The following is a 20129-nucleotide window of genomic DNA, read 5'->3' on the forward strand; positions in this document are numbered from 1 at the left end:
GAGAAGGCTGCGTGGAGACCTCATAGCAGCCTTCCAGTATTTGAAGGGGACCTACAGGGATGCTGGTGAGGGACTGTTCATTAGGGACTGTAGTGATAGGACAAGGGGTAATGGGTTAAAACTTAAACAGGGGAAGTTTAGATTGGATATAAGGAATAAGTTCTTTACTGTAAGGGTGTGAGGCCCTGGAATGGGTTGCCCAGGGAAGTTGTGAATGCTCTGTCCCTGGCAGTGTTCAAAGCCAGGTTGCACAGAGCCTTGGGTGATATGGTCTAGTGTGAGGTGTCCCTGCCTATGTCAGGGGGGTTGGAACCTGATGATCTTAAGGTCCTTTCTAACCCTAACTATTCTATGATTTTATGAAAAGTAATTTGAATATGCTTAATGTTGCTCAGGCTTATAACATGAAACAGAGGGACACTTATTGCCTGTGCAAGGTGAAAAATTCAGAACTAATATGAATTTCTTTTTTCCCCACAGAGTGTTATTAGATGTGTTTTTTTCTATGAAGTGGTTCTAATGCAAAAATCTAGTTGTAAGCTTCAGAAAACATATTAGAAATCTGGACACATTAGAGGTTGATACATATTCTGTATCTAGGGGATAATTTTGCGATAAAGCTTTGTATTTGAGCTTTAAGACAACTGTTGGGAATATAAAATTACTGTCAGCAGTCCATTATTGGAAAGAAAAGGAACTGGAATACTTCAGGAAAACATTTAGTGGGAATACTGGAGTGGGGCTGAGGAACAAGGTGTGGAGATGGTGTAGCTCCTCACAAAGCAAGCTCATGTTCTGCAGAAATGGATTATGATTATACCAAGTTTGGGTATCTTTATAGGCTCTGTATTCATCCTGCCTCACATCTAGCCAAGGCGTCTGGAATGAAGCAAAGGTCTACTTGGGGGCTTGTGGTAGAAACGAATGGTTTTAACAGTGCCAAACTGAGGTTAACAAACCCCATCTGTCTGAACTGTTTTCATATAAAGCTATTTGGATGCCTGTATCTGTGTATAATGAATCTGCAACATGGATAAGCTATCACAGATAACAGACAGTTGACCACATGAGAGATTAAAGTCTGACAGGGGATTTCTTCCATTCTGCTGCTTCCCCCTTTTCATAAAGCTGCAAGATCAGTGTGAAGGATAGTATTTTGGGCTGAAAAAACAATAGTGGTCTTGAAAGTCTCACTGTTCTGTTTTCACAGGCTTACAGAAGGCAAGGGGTGAGAGATAGTAAATTTGCTGTATTGCTAGTTAGACCTTCAGTTTTTCCTTTTGGCATAAAGATACATGTTTAGTATGCTCGTTATTTTGAGCATTGTACATAAGGAGTTGTTGTATTCCCTTCAGGAGTTAACATTGAAAAGTCTTTTGAACAAATTTTTCTCATGCTGCACTGTTAGAAGAAACAGATCAGATATTCTCCAGCAAATACATTATTTTTAATAATCTTCCAAAAGACCATGGAGACTCACTTTCCCATTAAAATAGTAATGCACACGTTCTTATTTATTGGTATTAATATGATAGTATACAATAAGAGTTCATAAAATTTTGGTCAGTTTATGTAAGAACTCGGGAGAGGTATAATGAGTGTCTGGCACTGTTTTATGGACTTTATAGGATATTCTAAAATTCCTATAAAACTAAATGCAAAAAAAGAAATAACATTGAAAACTTAAAGCCAATTTTGCTGTCTTTATTTCTGATTTATACAGGGAAGGCTTTTTGGCATGTGGATACTGGATGTAGCATCAAATTTAAGCTCTGATTTCTGAAGATTTTAGTACCAGTTCCTAATGATTTGCCCTTTGGAGAAATAAAACTGCACAGGAGATATCAACAGTAACTGATGCATTAACTGTAACTTATGCTTAGGAATTAAAGATAAATTAACTGAATTCCACTTAAGCAATGATAAATCAGACCGAGAGGGAACATATTAAACATTAGCAACTGAGGTAACTCAGTTAAAGCTTGGCAATTATGCATCTCTTCTAGTGTCTGTGGAGTCTTGGACATGACTACAAATGACTTAATGTTAAGCCTGCAGTTCTGTCAGTGTGTTGATGCATGTTGGCCTTACATTTGCAGTCTCTGTGTTATTATTGACTTAACACTATCCTTGGCTGTCACTTTGATGATGTTCTAAAGGATCTTATTTTGGTTCTTTTAGGGTGGAGATCCACCTCAGCCTCGAGCAGCTCATACATGTGCTGTGCTGGGAAATAAAGGTTACATCTTCGGAGGACGAGTGCTGGTTAGTGTTTAATTAAAACATTACATTAGCAGTAATACTATTTTCTTGGCAGGCTGTTTTTTGTTGGGTTTGGTTGGTTGGTTTTTTCAATGGCAAATTAGTTTGTAGTAGCAAAAAAAATCCAAAATGTATTTGGCCTAACCCATTCGTTAGGGGTGTTGAATCCAGGATGTGTCTTTTCATCCCCCTCTAGTTTACAAAAAGAAGAGTGTCTTTCTGTCTGTAGTGTTAATGATGTACATTGTCCCCAGAAAGTGAAAAAACAGATGACTCTATGGTAAATGCCAGTGTTTATAAAACAACAAAAGGGGTTGACGTGTGTCACCTCTGTAGGAGTCAGTTCTTTGAGAGTGGAGCAAAGCAAGCCTGCTGATAGAGCAGGTTTAAATAAATGATGAGACACTGGCATTCTGGGCTTGCTACAGTGTAGCAGATTTATACATCAAACCCTCTGGCTTTTTTTTTCCCATTTCACATAATGAAATGCTAGCAAGCAGTAAGTACGACTGGGATTTTAGTTTTTCCTCTTCCCCCCCCAGCTAAAGAAAGAGGAAATGTGTAAGAACAGTAAATTATATATATATATATATATATATATATATATCATACTTTGCTTTTACTTTCTGGGAAAGCAAAGTCCAGAATAGCTGTTGGGATACAGTATTTTATCCTTACAATTGCACGATTTTGTGTTGAAAGGTAGGATTTGAAAAATAACAGGTTTCAGTTGGCTTTATAATTTAAACTTTTGCCATTTTTTGCACATAAGCAACTGAAATACAGATGTTTGGAAGAGCAGCATGTGATTATGATGTCTGGATACAGAGCTATTAGTCTCTGTATATTCAAGCTGGTACAGGATGCTGCAGCATGTTACCTGATAGCACAGCAAGCATAGGTCTTTCCAAGCCTTTTAAGCTTCTTCTCGGCTTTCTGAATGTCAACTTTTCAGTCTCAGTCTTTACCTTTAGCATGCTCTGTGCCATTGATACAGAATGTGTGCAGCATACCATAGAGATTGCTGTTAACAGCTTTATTCTGTGAATCCAATATAAGGTCTTTACAGCAAGAGTAAGGGTTGTATTTGCTGTCTTGATAGTTAATCCAAGACTACCATTTAATACGCTGTGGGAGTACCTTAAGTCTCTTGTCCCTTAAAGCAGTGCAAGAGCTGTCTGTATATGATGCAGTCAGTACATATTTAAATCGAAGCTAGATTCTTCCTCTATAATAATAACTTTTCCCAACTCTTTTTAGTATAATAAAAAAAGGTCTGTACTAAACAAACTTGAAGCCACCACTGGTAAGCAAGGATGCTAAAAGCTCTCAGCAACACACTTAATTTTTCTAGTACTTTTCTAGTAGACTTTTCTCTTGAGTTCTTCTTTGCTGAAGCATTAGTATAAGAATTTAAGCCTGAGACAACAATCCATTACAAAAAAATTTATTCCTGTCTTATGTCTGAAAATAGGGATGGTGGTAGGTAGTCTGAACTAATGCAGGCTCCCCTATCATTTGTACATTTTTTGCAAGGATAGTTTCTTTGTAGGTTGGAAAGCGTAGCAGCTCTGTGCAAAAGCACAGAGAAAATAGTATTTTTAAAGGAGTCTATGAGCTGAAGTTTAATTGGAAATGTGAGAAACATTATGTAAGGCAAGTAAAAAAAACTAAGGTAATGTGTACTCCTCTGTAGTCTTTTTTTTAATTTTTTAGCTCTACTTACAGCTAATTTAGAGCCTTTAATCATATTCAGCTCAAGGGTGAGACTTGATGCTTTTTATCTCTACTATTATGAAAAGTAACAGTGAAGAAGTTTTTGAAAGCCCTCAGTCCTGTTTCTACAATTTTGTTACCTGAAGGAGAAGGAATTAACTGTTGGTTGAAAATGCCCTACAATGGACTTAGAGCTGCCATAACCTAATCCCTGCATTCTTAAGTACTTGCAAATAAAACAGTGTAAAATTGCACTTTGTTCCCTATCCCCTGTTCTTTATGCTATAAAAGCTGTACTTGAATTCAGTGTTCTTCCTAGGGAAAGACTACAGTTGTATTACAAAAAGGCTTACTCATGCTTGCTCAGACAGAAACGAGACATACAGGTTGAGGCATATTCAGAATGGCCATGCAACATCCAGCCAGTTTTTCAGTCTCAATTGCTTCCCACAGCTGCAGGAAAATTTTTACCTAACTACCTTTTCAGAGCAATCAGAAAAGAAGGTAACCAACATTGATTCTGTTTATTTTTATCATTATTCATTATGTGTTATGTGGCCTTTCATACAGGCTAGCAATCTCTAAAATTGTTAAAATCCCACCTCTGACTGCGAGAGAACTGCACACAGTAGATTCCAGAACTGTAGATTTAGACAAACTTGATTTGCAAATAATTAAGGAAATAATGGGATATTAGGAGAGATTGAGAAACTATCTAGACTTACTTGAATCTTTATGTGTCAGGGTTAGCCAGACTAAATGAGCCCTGTGCCTCTGCTATGGACTTGCTCTTTCCTGTCTGCTGTATAAATGAACTCTTGCTTAACACAGCTGAACCAAAACCTGCTGCTCATTTAGCAAGCCTGCAGTTGTGAGAGGGAAGGAACCCTAGGTGTGAATAAGTACACATGCAGCTCAGGATCTTATTGCCTACCATTTATTTCTGAACACTTCCTCAGCCTTCAAAGCTTTGCTCCCTCTGGCTTTTTGTTAGCAAGGGCTATTTTTGTGTGGTGCAGAGATCTTCACCCCAGAAACAGGATAGCGTTGATTGTTGTGTACAAACTAGTTAGGGTTGCTGCACTGTGCCTGCTGCAACTGAATGGCTTTGTAACTCAACCTAGGGTTCTCATGCAGCCTCTGCAAGTGAAATTATTAGTAAACTGGAGCTTGCTTGTCATTTCTCCACTGTGCTGTTGCATGATTAGAATATGCCCCAAGAGGACATGCCCTCTGGCTTCTATTTAACTCTATTAACTATAGGATTCAGAAATGCAAGAAAGTTTTGATCTGTAAAGGTTTTTATTTTCTTCAGGTAGCATCAGCTCCTTAATAACCATTTGCTAAATTTCAGTGAAACCACTTGGGAACAATGTCAGAGAAGAGTGAAATTTTGGAAAGCTATATTAATTTTATAGGGGAGCAGCAAATTTAATTTTCATCTTAGTGAGAATTATTTATTTACTTTCTATTCTAGAAATAAATGGAAGAAAACTTACAAAGGGTAGGGAACGTTCAGTGGGGCTTGAGGTATTAATGTTAAATCATGAAACAGGAAAGGAAAGTTATAAAGACATAAGAAAAACACTACACTTCCTGACAGCAGGAGTAACTCCTCCCCAGAGGATGAAGTCTTGCTTTTCTCCATAAAGTACGGGGTTGCTCTGCTCCTTCTTCTCCTTCTAGTTCATCATAATACAAATCTTCCCAGGGAGAAGGCTCTACAAGGGGCCAGAAAGGGCCAGGAAGTGTCAGGAGGCTTTTCCTATTCATTTTTCTGGGAGGAAAGGGCACCTTTTTCCAAACTTGGAGCTAGAACTGGTTGAAGAAGATGACGATGATCAAAATCAATTGTACCAGGAATCATTTGGAAACAGGCTCAGAAGTATTATGTGGACTCTGCTCCTCCAGGTAAGCCCCTGAAAAAGCAGAAATGGGAGAAAGTGGGAAGGAAGGAGAGTTAGTCCAAAAGTTGATACAAGTCTCATGTTTAAGTGGAAAGTTTTCATGTAAAGAATGATGAAGTAATAAGTCTTGCCAGAAGCTCTTCACACATCTGAAGCCTTAATGTATGCATGTTTATATTTCCTCTTATCCTTTCTGCCACTGAAGATCAGAAGATATGTTGAACTGCAGTCCTTCTCTTACAAAGACTTTGAGCTATAATAGCTGCTTGATTGTAAATCTCAGAATGGAGAGCTGCACAGTTTACTGTAACAGCTGTGAGCATTAAATGTATCACCCTTAATGCCTTTCATCATGCTAGAAAGCTAATCCTGAGACAAAGCAGATCCTGGTTAATGTTTACTGGGATGCAAATAAATGAACATGCCATAGCTAAGTAGGATGTCTAAGGAGTCCTTGTAGCTCAAAGGGAAAGGCAAACCCTCTTACGAGGCTTGATGCTTTTAAGCCAATTAAGGCTCATTTTAGGGTTGTCACATAAATTATTAAGTATAGTAGGTAGCATTTAGAAATACGTGAGAAACTACAAGAAAACTTTGCATGTGGCAAGTGACTATAACATAATGTGACTGTGTGCTTTATATTAGTTTCCAAATTAAGGGTTGGGTACAAAGGCATTTTTATTTGTTAAAGCTGTGTTAAATGACTGAATCTTAAGACATAAATGTCCAACTGATGCTGTGTGTTGAATTCAAAATGAGATTGATGTAATTATGCATCTCTCAGTCTGTTGAATCTTGGGAATGTAAAGATTGTAATACATTGATTTCCCAGGGGCCAAGAAACTGAAAGCTGCTCCGTCTTCTGCCTAATGCCTAGGAAAGGAAAGTCAGTGAGGAGGTCTTGAACAGGATCTTCTTGAAACCATACTTTCCAGCATAACAGCAATTTTCTCTCTTCCTTCTACATTGAACTGTGTTATTCTGAAATGATTAAATGTTTTTTAGTTCTAGAGGCTAGGATGTTGCTTTTTACCACCCTACCCGCAAGTGTCTGTGTACAGGTACAGTAGAAGATACTCAGTAACTGCATTTTGCTTTCTGCTTGTATAATTTATTCCACAACTCTTTCAATGCCACCTGAGGGAGCAGGAAACTGAATAGACTTGTCATGGAAGACAGATCTATTCCACTACCTGTCAGCTGGACTCTGCTTTACTGTTACATTCACCCTCTTATGTGGGTAGAGTCTCTCAGGCAATGCATAAAGGCCCTCACAGTCTGCTTTTCTTCAGCCTACTGGCCTGTCTGAAAGCATTCCAAAATGCTAGTTAACATTCTCTTTCCTAGGACAGAAAAGGGCTAGAATGTACTTGATCAGAGGAGGCCATAGGCATCCTGAAAACTTTGCTTGTTTCCTGAAATACCCTGAGAGACTTTCCATAGCTCTGATGGACAGGTTTGGAAGTCTCTCAAGCTCAATAACTGTCTGAGTCTTCAGGGGTAAAACTACTTCTATTCTGACTTAAATGACAAGTCTAGTTTTTGCCTCAAAGGATCTGCAACCTGGAGAAAGTCTTATTCTAATAGATCTATATACTACCCTAAGAGAAAAGAAATTGTAAGGTACGGCAAAATATATTTCCCTGCTTCTCAGATATTGTTTTGTAGTACCTAGGGGCATCACAAATACCCGTCAAGGGTATTGAGAGCCATTGAAGATATTGTCACAACCTAAAGCAAAGAAATTCGTATGTTCTCCCCCTTTGTTTTATGTTTCTAAGGCACTTACTTCCTTCATCCTAAAACACAGGTGGATATGCAAGTGTATTAACTTCCCATTGTTCTTATTAATACATTTTATTATGGCAAATGCTAAAGGGTCATAGAACCTTGTCGTTGCTAGTAGTAACTGAGAAAAGGCTTGCCTTCTGGAAAAGAGAAAAAACACAGATGTGACAAACTTTTTGTGGGATGTTATGTACACAGTACAGTACCTATTAGAATATTTCAAGGAATAAGTGACCAGGCAGGAGGATGCATAGTTCTGGTCAGAATGCAAAGAAAATTATGAGAGGAAACTATACCTGAGTGTTTATACCCTCTGCAATCACCTACTGTGAAGTCTATGGATGAAAATTGGAATACATTCGCAGGAACTGAATATCACATAGTTCTTCACTATTAAACTACTATTAAAAGCTAAAATTGGCCCCATCATGCCATTGCATGACTGTAAATGTTCCTGTCAGCTACTTTTCTGAGAGTTGCATGTTTTTTTTTGAGGAGAAATGCTTTTCATCTGCTACAAAATACAATGCTGTTTAAGGCACATGGGTACAGTTTTCTTCAAAATACTATTACTTTTCTGTAATATTCTGTCCTGGGAAGGCCTTGCTGAAATACATTGCTCATTGTTTGCTTAATATAACACAACTGGGATTTTATTTATTTGTTTTAGCAAACTAGGATGAATGATTTGCACTGCCTGAATTTAGACACTTGGACTTGGTCTGGAAGGTAGGTTTCTCTCTATAGCATTTAAAGTTGAATATAACAGATTGAAACATATTGTTAAATAGTTCCACTGCTAATTTTGTAGCTTTTCCAAAAGGAGAATGGGAGTTTGGGGACTATTTTAACAGCTGTTGTATTGTGATTTCAATTTAATTTAATTTCATAGTGGTTACTAAGCTTTTTCTGTTCCACACCAAAGCGTTGATGATGCTGTTTTATGCACAGCATGTAGTGATTTAACATCCTAATTTTCAAAACCGGTACATTTATCCATATGGAATTTTGGTGTCTTTTTGAATACTGTTTTTAGTGTCTATATTTGGCTGGTTATGGTACAGACTGGGGAAAGAGCTCCCCCATCTAAGATAAGCATCTTAACCATTTCTTAAAAAAATCAAGAAAAAGCATGACCATATTTCAATTTTAAACTAAATTAGGTATTAGGATACTTCCTAAGATTTGTTTGTTTGCATATAGCATATATGATGGCACCTACTACGTGTGTAGAATCAGTGCATATATTGCTAGGTGATAAACCAGGAGATAAATGGATGGATGATAATCACTGTTCCTATTCTCAAGGTAACCTAACAGTAATTTCATAAAAGACCATGAAATATACCTTTCCTGAGTATTGGTCCTGCTCCAGGGCTTTATGTACTTCATATACCTGTGATGGACAGCATTAATCACCTGCAACTGCTAATCTGATCCCACACCAAGTGGATCATTTAATCTTCCAACCTGAGAGCAAAGTGGGTTGGATGGGACCTTAAAGATCATTTAGTTCTAACTCCCTTGCCATGGGCAGGGACACCTTCCACTAGACCAGGTTGTTCAAAGCCCTGTCCAACCTGGCTTTGAACACTGCCAAGGATGGGGCAGCCACAGCATCTCTAAGCAACCTCTTTCAGAGCCTTCCTGATACCTAATCTAAGTCTCCCCTTGGCCAGTTAAAGCCATTCCCCCTTGTCTTGTCCCTAGAGGCCCTTGAAGAAAGCCCCTCTCCAGCTTTCTTATCAGCCCCTTTAGGTACTGGAAGGCCTGTCTTCAAATGAGAGGTGCTCCAGCCCTCTGAGCATCTTTGTGGCCTCCTCTGGACTTGCTCCAACAGGTGCACATCCTTCCTATGTTGGAGGCCAGGAGCTGGATGCAGTACTCTAGGTGGGGTCTCACAGAAGTGGAGTAGAGGGGGAGAATCCCCTTCCTTGACCTGCTCTTCACACTTGTTTTGGTGCAGCCCAGGATATAGTTGGCTTTCTAGGCTGCAAGTGCACAATCCTTCATCTGTTCCTTTGTGCTGCTGATGGGAGCACCACAAAGAAGTCCTACAGTGTCCTTTCAAAGATTTCTTCAGTTAATACTAATGGGTAGCTAATCAGTTTAATTCCTCCTTTTCATTGCTGGTTGTTTTAAAATTAACAGTGCTCTTTGTAAATTATAGCATTGTCTTAGACTGTGAACTACTGAGTGGATTGATTATTCAGATAATTACTTAGTTGCTTACCTTTTGTTGTCACATGAGCAGTTGCTGTTTGCTTGCTTTTTATTGCTTTTCAAAAGGAAACCTGGGACAGCTGAGTGAGAAGTCAGTGAGAGGAGTTTCAAGCCCTGAAGCAGTATGTCCAATCAATAAGTCTTCAGCTAGTGTTCCCTTTTGTTTGGCATTTGAAAACTAATATTGAAGTTTTTAAAAAGTGTTTTCTGGTCTTGACCTGAACATGAGGCTGATTTTTCATACATACACACACACATCCTTAGACTAAAGATGGTAACACTAAATGCAGCCTAAATTCCTAAAAACTAAGAGTGTTCCAATATCTATATTGTGATCCAAGAACAGCTCACAAGACTTATCCATGATTCAGTATAGACTTTGATCAGTATAAATTTAGGAGTCTACTATCCAGCCATTCTATAGCATCTCCACAAAGAGTCCTTGAGACACCGAAAAAATATAGCAAAGAAGTGCTTCCTGAGACCAATATAGTTATGTATTGAGAGTGTAAAATAAAGAAAAATCACTCTACGTCCTTTGAGTACCAGCAATAGTTTTGAATAGTTCTACTCAGACAATCCACTTGCAGCTGAAAACTGCCTCTAAAAAGCCTTGGTGTCATTCCGGTGTTTTACAGATGGGGAAATTCCTTCAGACTTGTTTGCTGTTAGGGTAAACATTTTCTCCTTCAGGTGTGTCTTGCAAGGAACCTTTCCTTTCTTATGCTATGGCTTTAGACTCCTTTCTACTGAAAATTCTGATCCAATAATGAATTAAAAATTGGGCAGGATGCCGCCGTTCTTATCTTGATCAGAATTATCTGAGCCATTCTGTGGCTGCAGAGAGATTGCCTTTGACTGCCCATATGAATTATCACTAAACAAGACCTGAGGATTTAATGCAGATTAAAAACGTTGCCTTCTGAATGCTGCTGACCATGGCAAACTAACTGCAATTGTTTGATGTTCTCCTGTAAAATACAGATATTCCAGCAAGGAGGACTTGGTCTGTACAGTCCTACATTCAAATTCATTTACCGGACATCTGAGAAAAAAATTCCAACTACAGTAATGATTTTATTTAAAGCCCCATGGCTTCTCATTAACCACTTATGTCAAGGTTTTGTTTTTTTATTCTTTTTTTCTTATTCTATGCAGGTTTCTTGAGAAATTGCATAATATTAACCTATGAATCCAGGAATATCTTCGAGCATGACATTGCAATATTTATTTGCCACTACCCAGAAGTTACTTTGCCATCCCTGAGCTCTACTGATTTGTTATTCAAAACATTCAGTATCATATTTGTTACCATGATAATTTTTTGTATCAGTAGTGTGAAAGAGTGAAATGTTATCACCCATCCGTATCTGGTATATATTTTTCTAAACATCAAAGCTGGTTGTATCTCAGCACAGTCTGCCCCTTTACCAATTTTAGAAGCATCTTATACAAGACTTGTGCAAAGCAGGCACTCAAACACTGTGGCTTGGCTTCAACTTCAGAGCCAAATTTAGGACAGTTTTGCAATCACAGTTTAATTAGCTATGACTTTTCAGTCTTTGCTTCCAGATGGAATACTGCTTAGCAGTCACCAACAGCAAAATTCCTCTAACTGAACTTCGGATGCCTGTATTACTCACTCTAACTTCTTGAGCACAAAGACAACTACTGCTAAGTCAGAGATCTAAAATCAAGAGTTGTGCTTTTGAAGGACCTGTTTTTCTTCACTGATTATAAAGAAAATACAGATGGCTGTCTGCACTGTCCATATTGTAGATTGAGTACACATCTGTGTGTATTACACTGACCTTATTTTAGCAAAGAGGAGGTATAAAAAAAGTAACTGGTTCTTTGAGATACAGTCCACCTGGTTTGAATATTCCTTTCTTACCCGCTCTGGACAGTCTCCCACTAAAATTCTGATACTGCAAGACAGCTTACAGGTGTTTGTACCTGTTTTTTTCACCAGCTTTCCAAAACGAGGACATACTGGGTATGCAGTGGCCTAGATTCTGTGTGTGTAACTTTAGATACTTTACAGTAGGAGTTGCCTCTTTGCATAGTATCGAGATACTATGTGAGCTGATGCCCTCTGGAGGTCCTTATATGCTGGCTCTGGATCTTCCTGAGACAGATGTACACTTAAGTGCTTAAATTTAGGTGTACACCTAAATGGTGTGAATTCAGGCCACCCATTATTGGTAATCCATTATGTTCAGGTTCTTTTCTGCTCAGATTCTCATCTTGAGCATACAACTGGGTAGCTAAAATGAAACAAACATCAAATCTATTTTTGTAAGATGAGCAAATTTCTTGAATAATAATCCCACATCTCTTTTGTACTTATGAATTCTACTTTTTACTAAAATTTATCTCAAAGTTTGAGTGACTCACTGTTGTGTTAAAAGGCACAATGTTTGAAGAGGTAGTAGCTTTTGGATAGAATGTAAAGACACAGTCCTTACATCATTTAAGATAATTTTCCTCAGAGAAGAGAGACTGTAGCCCTCAGGATTCATTAAATTTTATCTCAAATAACTGAGTCTGTTTACCATCAATACTGTGCAGTTTATTTGAATATGTAGTTCATCCTTTGCTGTTCTAAATGGTTTCAGTTTGTACGTTAAGTAGTGGCTTTAGTGATCTTAAGAAAATAAGCAAAATAACAATGCTTTTGCCCTTGCATTGGTATGTACATAACTGATGGTTCAAAGGACAGTTACTACAGAAAATTCCTGTGTTTAGATTTGAGCATCGCTCTTCTCAAGAGTAAATTCAGATTGCTTAAGTGCAGTTTTTTCACCAGAAATATATCCAAGCTTGTTCTATGACAGACTAAATTAACTGTTAAATTTTCTGGCAGGTTAATTTTCAGCGTTCTTTGAACATTTGTTTTTGTTTATTTGTTTCACCAAGAATTAGTATCAGTGGAGAGAAACCACAAGATCGGTCCTGGCACACGTTGACTGCTATAGGAGATGACAGACTTTTTCTTTTTGGTGGACTAAGTTCTGATGATGTTCCTTTAAGTAAGTAATTTAGAGATTATGATTCTATGGTACACTTAAGTACTAACCTCATGTAGTGTGCGCATTTGCTGTCTTTGTCAAACTACTGCAGCCTAAATCTTGTTACAGGATTTTCATGGCGCTGAGTATTTCTCTAGCTGGTTTATTATTTTTATAGACATATGTTGTGTAGTACAGTAAGAACATAAGGTAATAAATCCTCAAACTGTCTTGTCATCTAAAAGAATAAAGGCAAGAGTCTCACATATTTTGATACAGACAACGGGTAATTTGATATCAGTAACAGTTACAGGGAGAAGACATAATAATGTCAACATAATGTAGATTTTTGGATGAGTAACAAATCACAGCTACAAAATGTTAAAAAGGAAGTAGAACAGTCTTATACTGAATTGCTTTTCTAGAAAAGGCTTCTTTTTATGAAAAAATGTGAAATTGGTGAAAATAGTTTTGAGTGTCACAGATAAACTCCACTGAGAGGGGGTGATATTCTCAATATATCAAAAAAAAAAGTGTATTTTAATTCCAGATTTCCATGCTTTCTGTGGTTGAGTGGTTAAGTTACACGCTGAAAAGATGCTAGTTAATGTAGTGATAATGTTACTGTTATCTTAATATAATGTGCTCTTATAACAGAGCTTTTTGTATAAATACAAAAGGTAATACTTTGTCCCAGGAAAAGAATGCTAATGTATGTTCTTATATTGTAGGTGATGGCTGGATTCACAGCATTACAACAAATGGATGGAAACAACTTACCCATTTGCCTAAGAGTAGGCCTAGGTATACAAAAATAGATATTTGCTGAAATATAAGCATTTTTTAAAATGAAGTAATTTTAAATTACCAAACAGTATTTCTAAGCTATATTATAAAAACATTTTAGAAAATTAGTGCAGTTTGCTTTACTAACATATGTTCCTTCCTACCTGATACAACGTTATTACTTTCTGTATTTGTTATAGTTGATGTTTACTTGAACTAAAAGATTATTTATTTTTTTTATGATGAGGGATCTGGGTGTCCAACTAACCTGATGTCCTATAGTCAAATTATTTTTATACAAGAATATGTAATCACATAACTTTGAGGAATTAATAACCTATGTGAATAATAGAGGCTGATTAATGTTGATACATTATTAGAAACATGGGGGAGACAACTATGAAAATATTGATGCACCTTTCAGGGTTCAAAAGTATTTTAAAATAACTAGTTTGTTTGTTTGTGGTGGATTAGTTTTTGCCATGAGCAGGAGCACCTAATTATGATTACAGCTTTGCAAAACTGAATTTAGTACTAAACAGCACATTAAGTGACTGTGGAGTCTTATAATTTTTCAAGGTCTCAACTGCCAACCAGAATGACCAAGTCCTAGAATGTGTTTTGCCAGTATGAACCATAATACTGTCTTTTCCAGGCTCTGTGCCTCTTCCCTCTCTAGTTTAAGACTACTATTAATTCTTTTTGACTAAAGAAAGCAAATGTCACGTTGAAGCTGCCACTGAAAACAGATGCTTGCTCTATCAGAGCACAGACTATTTTGTAACATAGTGTTTAAAACATTCTGTGTATTTATAGCATAAATACTATTGAATTGATTTGCTGTAGATAGTAAATACTCAATTTTTCTTGGAGTTCATTCTACACATTTTCCAGGTAATCTCAGCACAATTTTATAAAAAATTTTGTTTAGCACAGTGTACAGTTGTGATTTGGCATTTGCATGCTGCCTGCCTTACATTCTGGTTTTATGTTACTGAAATACCTTTACCTCAATTTTTTCCCTGTTGTATCTTATTCTAGGATGTCTTTTAAATATAACAGCACTGTTAAACCAAGTTTTCTGCCTTCTTGTATTTCAGACTGTCTCAAGCCCAAATAAACACATACCTTAGCTTCATTGAATATTTTCTGTCTTTTTACAATTAGGGAAGTGATAGATGAAGGGACGAATGACTGGCTTAAATAAGAAAGTGCATCATTAGCACTCAGGGATCATACCATTCCTTGTGTTCAGTTTTTTATATGGATGGTCTTGTAAAAGTTAACCTCTGAAGTGGATTTGCGTGATTATTTTTACTAGTGCATCATGGAAAAGGATTAGGAAGAGCCTGAATGTGCTTTTTCTGCAGGCAGCAGCTCAGGGAGCTGCAGCTCAGCTTTTGCTCTGCAATTAAGCTGGAATAACCTCTGGCAGTAGGGCTGGATGTTGGGAACCTGTGACTCTTGAACCCCAGGTGGTTTTCAGGCAATTCAAGGACAGTTCCCATGCTAGGCTGCAAAGTGGAACTGTCACTTGGCTGTGCTGGCAGAGAGGCCAAGCAACAAGCCACCTTTCTTGCTGCAGCAGAAGCACCAAAGAGGATTCCTGAGGTTGACATCACTAAGTTTGCTGGGGACTGTACTGCACATGCAGCCTAGATTCTCCAAAGGGAAGAGAGCTTTTGGATGACATGCTGACAAGAGTCTCAGAACTCCCTCAAGTCCAAACGTGTCCTGTGGTTCACCACCTCAGGGTTTTGGTATGCACTTCCTAGTAGGCTGAGTGTTGCCTTTCATTGACCTAATTGTTTATTGAAGTAAATAGCCTCCCTCTCCTTTTTGAAAAAATAAGAATTTAAAAAGTACTTAAAACATTTCTTAGGAAGTCATAAAATCATAGAATCACAGAATAGTTAGGGTTGGAAAGGACCTTAAGATCATCTAGTTCCAACCCCCCTGCCGTGGGCAGGGACACTTCACATTAAAGCATGCCACGCAAGGCTTTGTCCAATCTGGCCTTGAACACTGCCAGGGATGGAACATTCACAACCTCCCTGGGCAACCCATTCCAGTGCCTCAACACCCTAACAGTAAAGAATTTCTTCCTTATAGCCAATCTAAACCTCCCCTGTTTACATTTTAACCCATTACCCCTGCAAACATGGATAAAAGAGGCCATACCAAAAGCCTCTCTATTGAACTAGTTTGAGTGTGAAGTACTTACTTGTACCATAATGGTATCCCTATACTTACATGAGATTTCTGCAGCTGAAAAAGGTTTAGGTCAGCTCTATCACTCATATGACTTTACAACAGGATGTGAAATGCACTGTCAATAATACCTATATGTGTACTTCTTTTGTATATTTCTACTGTTTTATACCAATGTACACACAGTATGTCATATATGCATTAATGTATTTTCCTGATGCTTATTCAAAATTGAGTCCCTCCTCAAATTCTGTAAAGGATAATTTCCTTCAACTTTCATTTTTACTAACTTCTAAAAAATTGTCTTCCAGGTTATAGATCTGTGATTCTGTATTGGTAGAAAATATTTTCCTTTCTGTCCATTAATTGTACTTCAGCTAACATTTTGCATGCCAGGTTAAAATACAGAGCAAATTGTATGTTTAACTCAGATTCCCAGTGATTTCATTACAATGTAATTCTGCTATTATAGTTAGAAGAGCTGTGTAAAATGGTTACATCAGTTCAGCATCTGTATAATTAACATGTTTTGTTAGAATGTTTAGGTGCTAAGTTAGAGTAGCTGTGAGAGGACAGATGTCAGTCTGTAGAAAAAGCCCCAGGTTGCAAGCTGTCAACAGAGTCAAAGCAGGAAAGGCTTCCAAGTGATCTTCGGTGACAAAATCCAGGCCAGAGTTTTTGTAATGCAGATAAGGCAGAGACAGCTCTATCTACAGGTATGAGGAAGAGAAAAGGTGGTATACAGTTTAGCCTAAGGAAGATGGTCAGTAATTACTGATATGAATAGAGTAAGAAAATAAGAATGTTTACTTTTGTTTGAAAGTTCTGCTTGTGCATATTATTGTGGTTAAGTAGATTTAAAGGGCCAGAGCTCTGTGGTGATAATTATCTTGTGATACATCAGCAGTGATATGCCAGTAGAAAAATTATAGATTTTGCTTTGCTAATAATGAAAAGTAAATCTAGTAAGGTGTAGCTGCTGAAGTAGCAGAATCTTTGTTAAAGCAAGATTATTCAAGTCAGGTGTGGGTTTGGTTTTGTTTGGGTTTTTTTTTATACCATGTGCTTTTATATGCACAACACAGTTTACATGTGGGCATGATGTAAGTAACTGACACAGTAAATGATCCCCAGGAAACTTTAGGGGAATCTTAAAACCTGAAACAGGAGAACCTGTGTTCTGAAGTTCTCATCCTAATGTTTCGGTTAAGAGTCAGTACTGAAACTCCCCCAGTCTTATAGCCATTAACAACTGTAGTTATGAAATAAAGAAATAGTGGAAAATCTTAAAAAGGAAAACAAAAGCTGTTCTTGGCAAAAGCTTGTTCTGTATAGTTGTTTTGCTTTCTAAAAATTTTCCACTGTAACATTTTCCTGAAGTAGTGATAAATAACACAAAGTATATATAACTATACATACCAGAAGTGTCAAATAAAGACAAGTTTATATTGGTCTGTAAAAAATGTAATAAAATTCCTCAAAAATCTCATAAGATGGATAGCTGTATTGCTCTCTCCTTTTATATTCTTAAAAAAATTTGTAACATTGTACTATACGGTACTATTTTTTACCTCTGAAGAGGTAAATACTGTGCAATACAAGCTTTGTCTTGGTTCCCTAAGAAGTTAGAATTCCATTATTGTGCTCAGCGCATGCATGACTGCCTCTTCTGCCCATATACATTTTGAATCAATTTACTCTTTCAGTGCTATCTGACAAAGGAGTGGGAACCTCAGAGATACTGAATCCAACACACTCAGTGAAAATAAATGGCCAAACAGAAGAGAGCGACTCTCATAATAGCTTATTCTACTTAGCACTCAGCACTTACTCTTCATTCTTCCATGAGAAGAATGAAGGCTAATAAAGAACAGGTTTTGTTTCTGCAGGTTCACAGAGCAGCTTGTAAAATCTATTACTTAAGCACTCAGACAGAAGAATCTTAAAATTTTAAGTAATGGAATTATAGGATTTAAAAAAAAGTGAACTTTCCATGTTAGTTAAAAGGAACCTTCATCGTTATTGCAAAAAAGGAACCTATGTCGTTAGAGCAGAAGTCTTTTCAAAAGCCACTTAAATGTGAAGAATGGGGGACAGTCTATGTGAGATGAAGAGGTTAACATACAACTTAATGCTTCTCCAAAACCCTTAAAAGCATTTAGTTTTAACATTTGTTTTGCTGACAACACATAACTGCTTGTTGTCACTTGGTCACTAATTCTATTTCTGATTTTATTTCTAGATTGTGGCATACAGCCTGCCTTGGAAAGGAAGGAGAAGTGATGGTGTTTGGTGGAAGCAAAGATGATTTGCATTTCATGGACACAGTCAGTAAAACAAATAATGAAATCCTATCACTATGATAATAAATATATATATAAAACAATATGGGTGATGACACAGGGTTAATTGATACGTGATGGTGAGAGATACAACCTCGGGTGTTCTTGGAAAGTAATTTAGGAGGGTTTTTTTTCTTGCTCTTGTTAGGCTCATAAAAAGGAATTGATTATTCAGATTATTTATAAATAATTATGTATATATTACCCATTTAAAATTATGCATGCGGTCATAAATGTTACATTAATGTAGAAAACAACGTTTCAGATAAGCCATTCCTCATTTTAATGGTTCTTTTTTCCCTTGCTCAGGGTCACTGCAGTGACTTGTTGATATTTCAGACTCAACCTTATTCGCTTCTCAGGTGAGTTGAGGCCATTGGCACATGGAATTGTGTAAATTGTTATGGTGCTTCTACATGCAGGTTTTAACTGTGTAATCCTACATAGACAGGTAAAATATTAAATTAGCTTAGTAATATTTGAAACATGCCACATAAAGTGATCCATAGCAGATTATATAGTGGTGCATTATACTCTCCTGTACACGTGTAGCAAACATGGTAAGCTTTTATTATATGTTACTTTTTTGTCTTAGACTATAGACAATTTACTTAAATCTAATTTTTTTTCCTCTTTTTTTTTTTCCTTCTTCAGGTTGTGTCTTGACTGCATTGGTAAAAATGAAGCTCTCCTAAAGAACCAAATACCATACTTGCCATCCAGACTTCTGCAGCAAGTGCGGAAAAAAATAACCTTCTGGGCTGCAGTTAACCACCGGCAAGAGAAAAAAGCTGAGACTGAGAGACAGAGTCAACTCAGCACCACTTGAACACTGGCAACAAACCTGTTGAACACTTGGGTTATGGCATACAGCACGGTCTTTAGTTGATGAACTTTACTAAAGCTACAGAACAACTGTATGTTAAGCTGAGTTTCTAAGTGAAGTTTGAGAACAAAGCAATCCTTTTTATGGAAATCTTGTTCATTTTCTGCATTATAGGAACCTGATAAAACTTCGTTTATATATATTGTTAACTTCTGCTGTTATGGTCTTAATGAGACAGTCCATACAACTTGTTCTTTTTGAAGGAGACATGACACAAAATGTTTTCAGTTGGATAAAATAAGGCTTAAGTCTAAAACTTTACAACAGCCTTATTGCCTCAGCCTTTCTGAAGAGATAAAGTTCGTTGAACACAGTACTTTTGGAGGATTCAGTTGTCAGGCTTCAAAAAGGTGACTAATTTCCTAACACCACTGAATCGCATTGTTCAGTTCCACCCAACTCTGTTATATGACCATCCAGTCAAATGGTGGAGCCAGACATCTTGCTCCAAGTAGAAAATCAGTAAGTTTAACTGTGGAACTTGAAGGAAAAGCTGCAACGTTCAGAATTGCCTGTCACATAGGAAAGTTTACATGCAGTTTGTAACACAGTTTTACTCTTTCTGTAATTGAGTCACTTTTTAAATAGGTTGTATATTGTATTTTGGATGTGTAAAGTTTCTATTTCATTCTTGTTTAAAAAATGCTTATTTATTGTTTAAAAAGAGCATATGTAGTACTTACTATTTTTGTTTCAACTATATAGTTAACAGGAGCACAATCATTAAAATTTTATAGAGTTGACCCAAGACCAGTTTTGGTGTTTGACATTTTTACAAGCTGTAGTGAGGAGAGGGGTTTTTTGAAACAAATTTGTGGAGTGTTGTGACTGGGTATTGTAGCACAGCTGTAATTTTATATGTGCTGAACTCTGGTATTCGTTCGGTGTCTTATTTTAACAGCGGATTTATCGCTCGGTTAATTTCTCTCGACAAAGCACTACTCCACTCGCTGTTGCTCCCGGTGGGGAGGCGCGGCGGACGGGCCCCACCCCTGCC

The 20129-nt window shown here is 37.3% G+C and overlaps 1 protein-coding gene across 1 annotated transcript in view; it reads left to right on the top strand.

The window, feature by feature from the left end:
* The window catches only part of KLHDC1 (kelch domain containing 1), a 30677-nt gene extending 10797 nt beyond the window's left edge, over nt 1–19880 (top strand). Inside the window, exons 7-13 of the mRNA XM_034062692.1 lie at nt 2182–2265; nt 8344–8402; nt 12816–12928; nt 13639–13711; nt 18147–18231; nt 18556–18608; nt 18901–19880. Of these exons, the coding sequence (XP_033918583.1) occupies nt 2182–2265; nt 8344–8402; nt 12816–12928; nt 13639–13711; nt 18147–18231; nt 18556–18608; nt 18901–19075 (642 nt within the window). The 3' untranslated portion in view covers nt 19076–19880. The remainder of the gene's footprint in view (nt 1–2181; nt 2266–8343; nt 8403–12815; nt 12929–13638; nt 13712–18146; nt 18232–18555; nt 18609–18900) is intronic.
* The last annotated feature ends 249 nt before the right edge of the window (nt 19881–20129 follow it).

Source organism: Melopsittacus undulatus, chromosome 4 (assembly GCF_012275295.1).
Source record: "Melopsittacus undulatus isolate bMelUnd1 chromosome 4, bMelUnd1.mat.Z, whole genome shotgun sequence".
In the NCBI taxonomy this organism is placed as follows: Eukaryota; Metazoa; Chordata; class Aves; order Psittaciformes; family Psittaculidae; genus Melopsittacus; species Melopsittacus undulatus.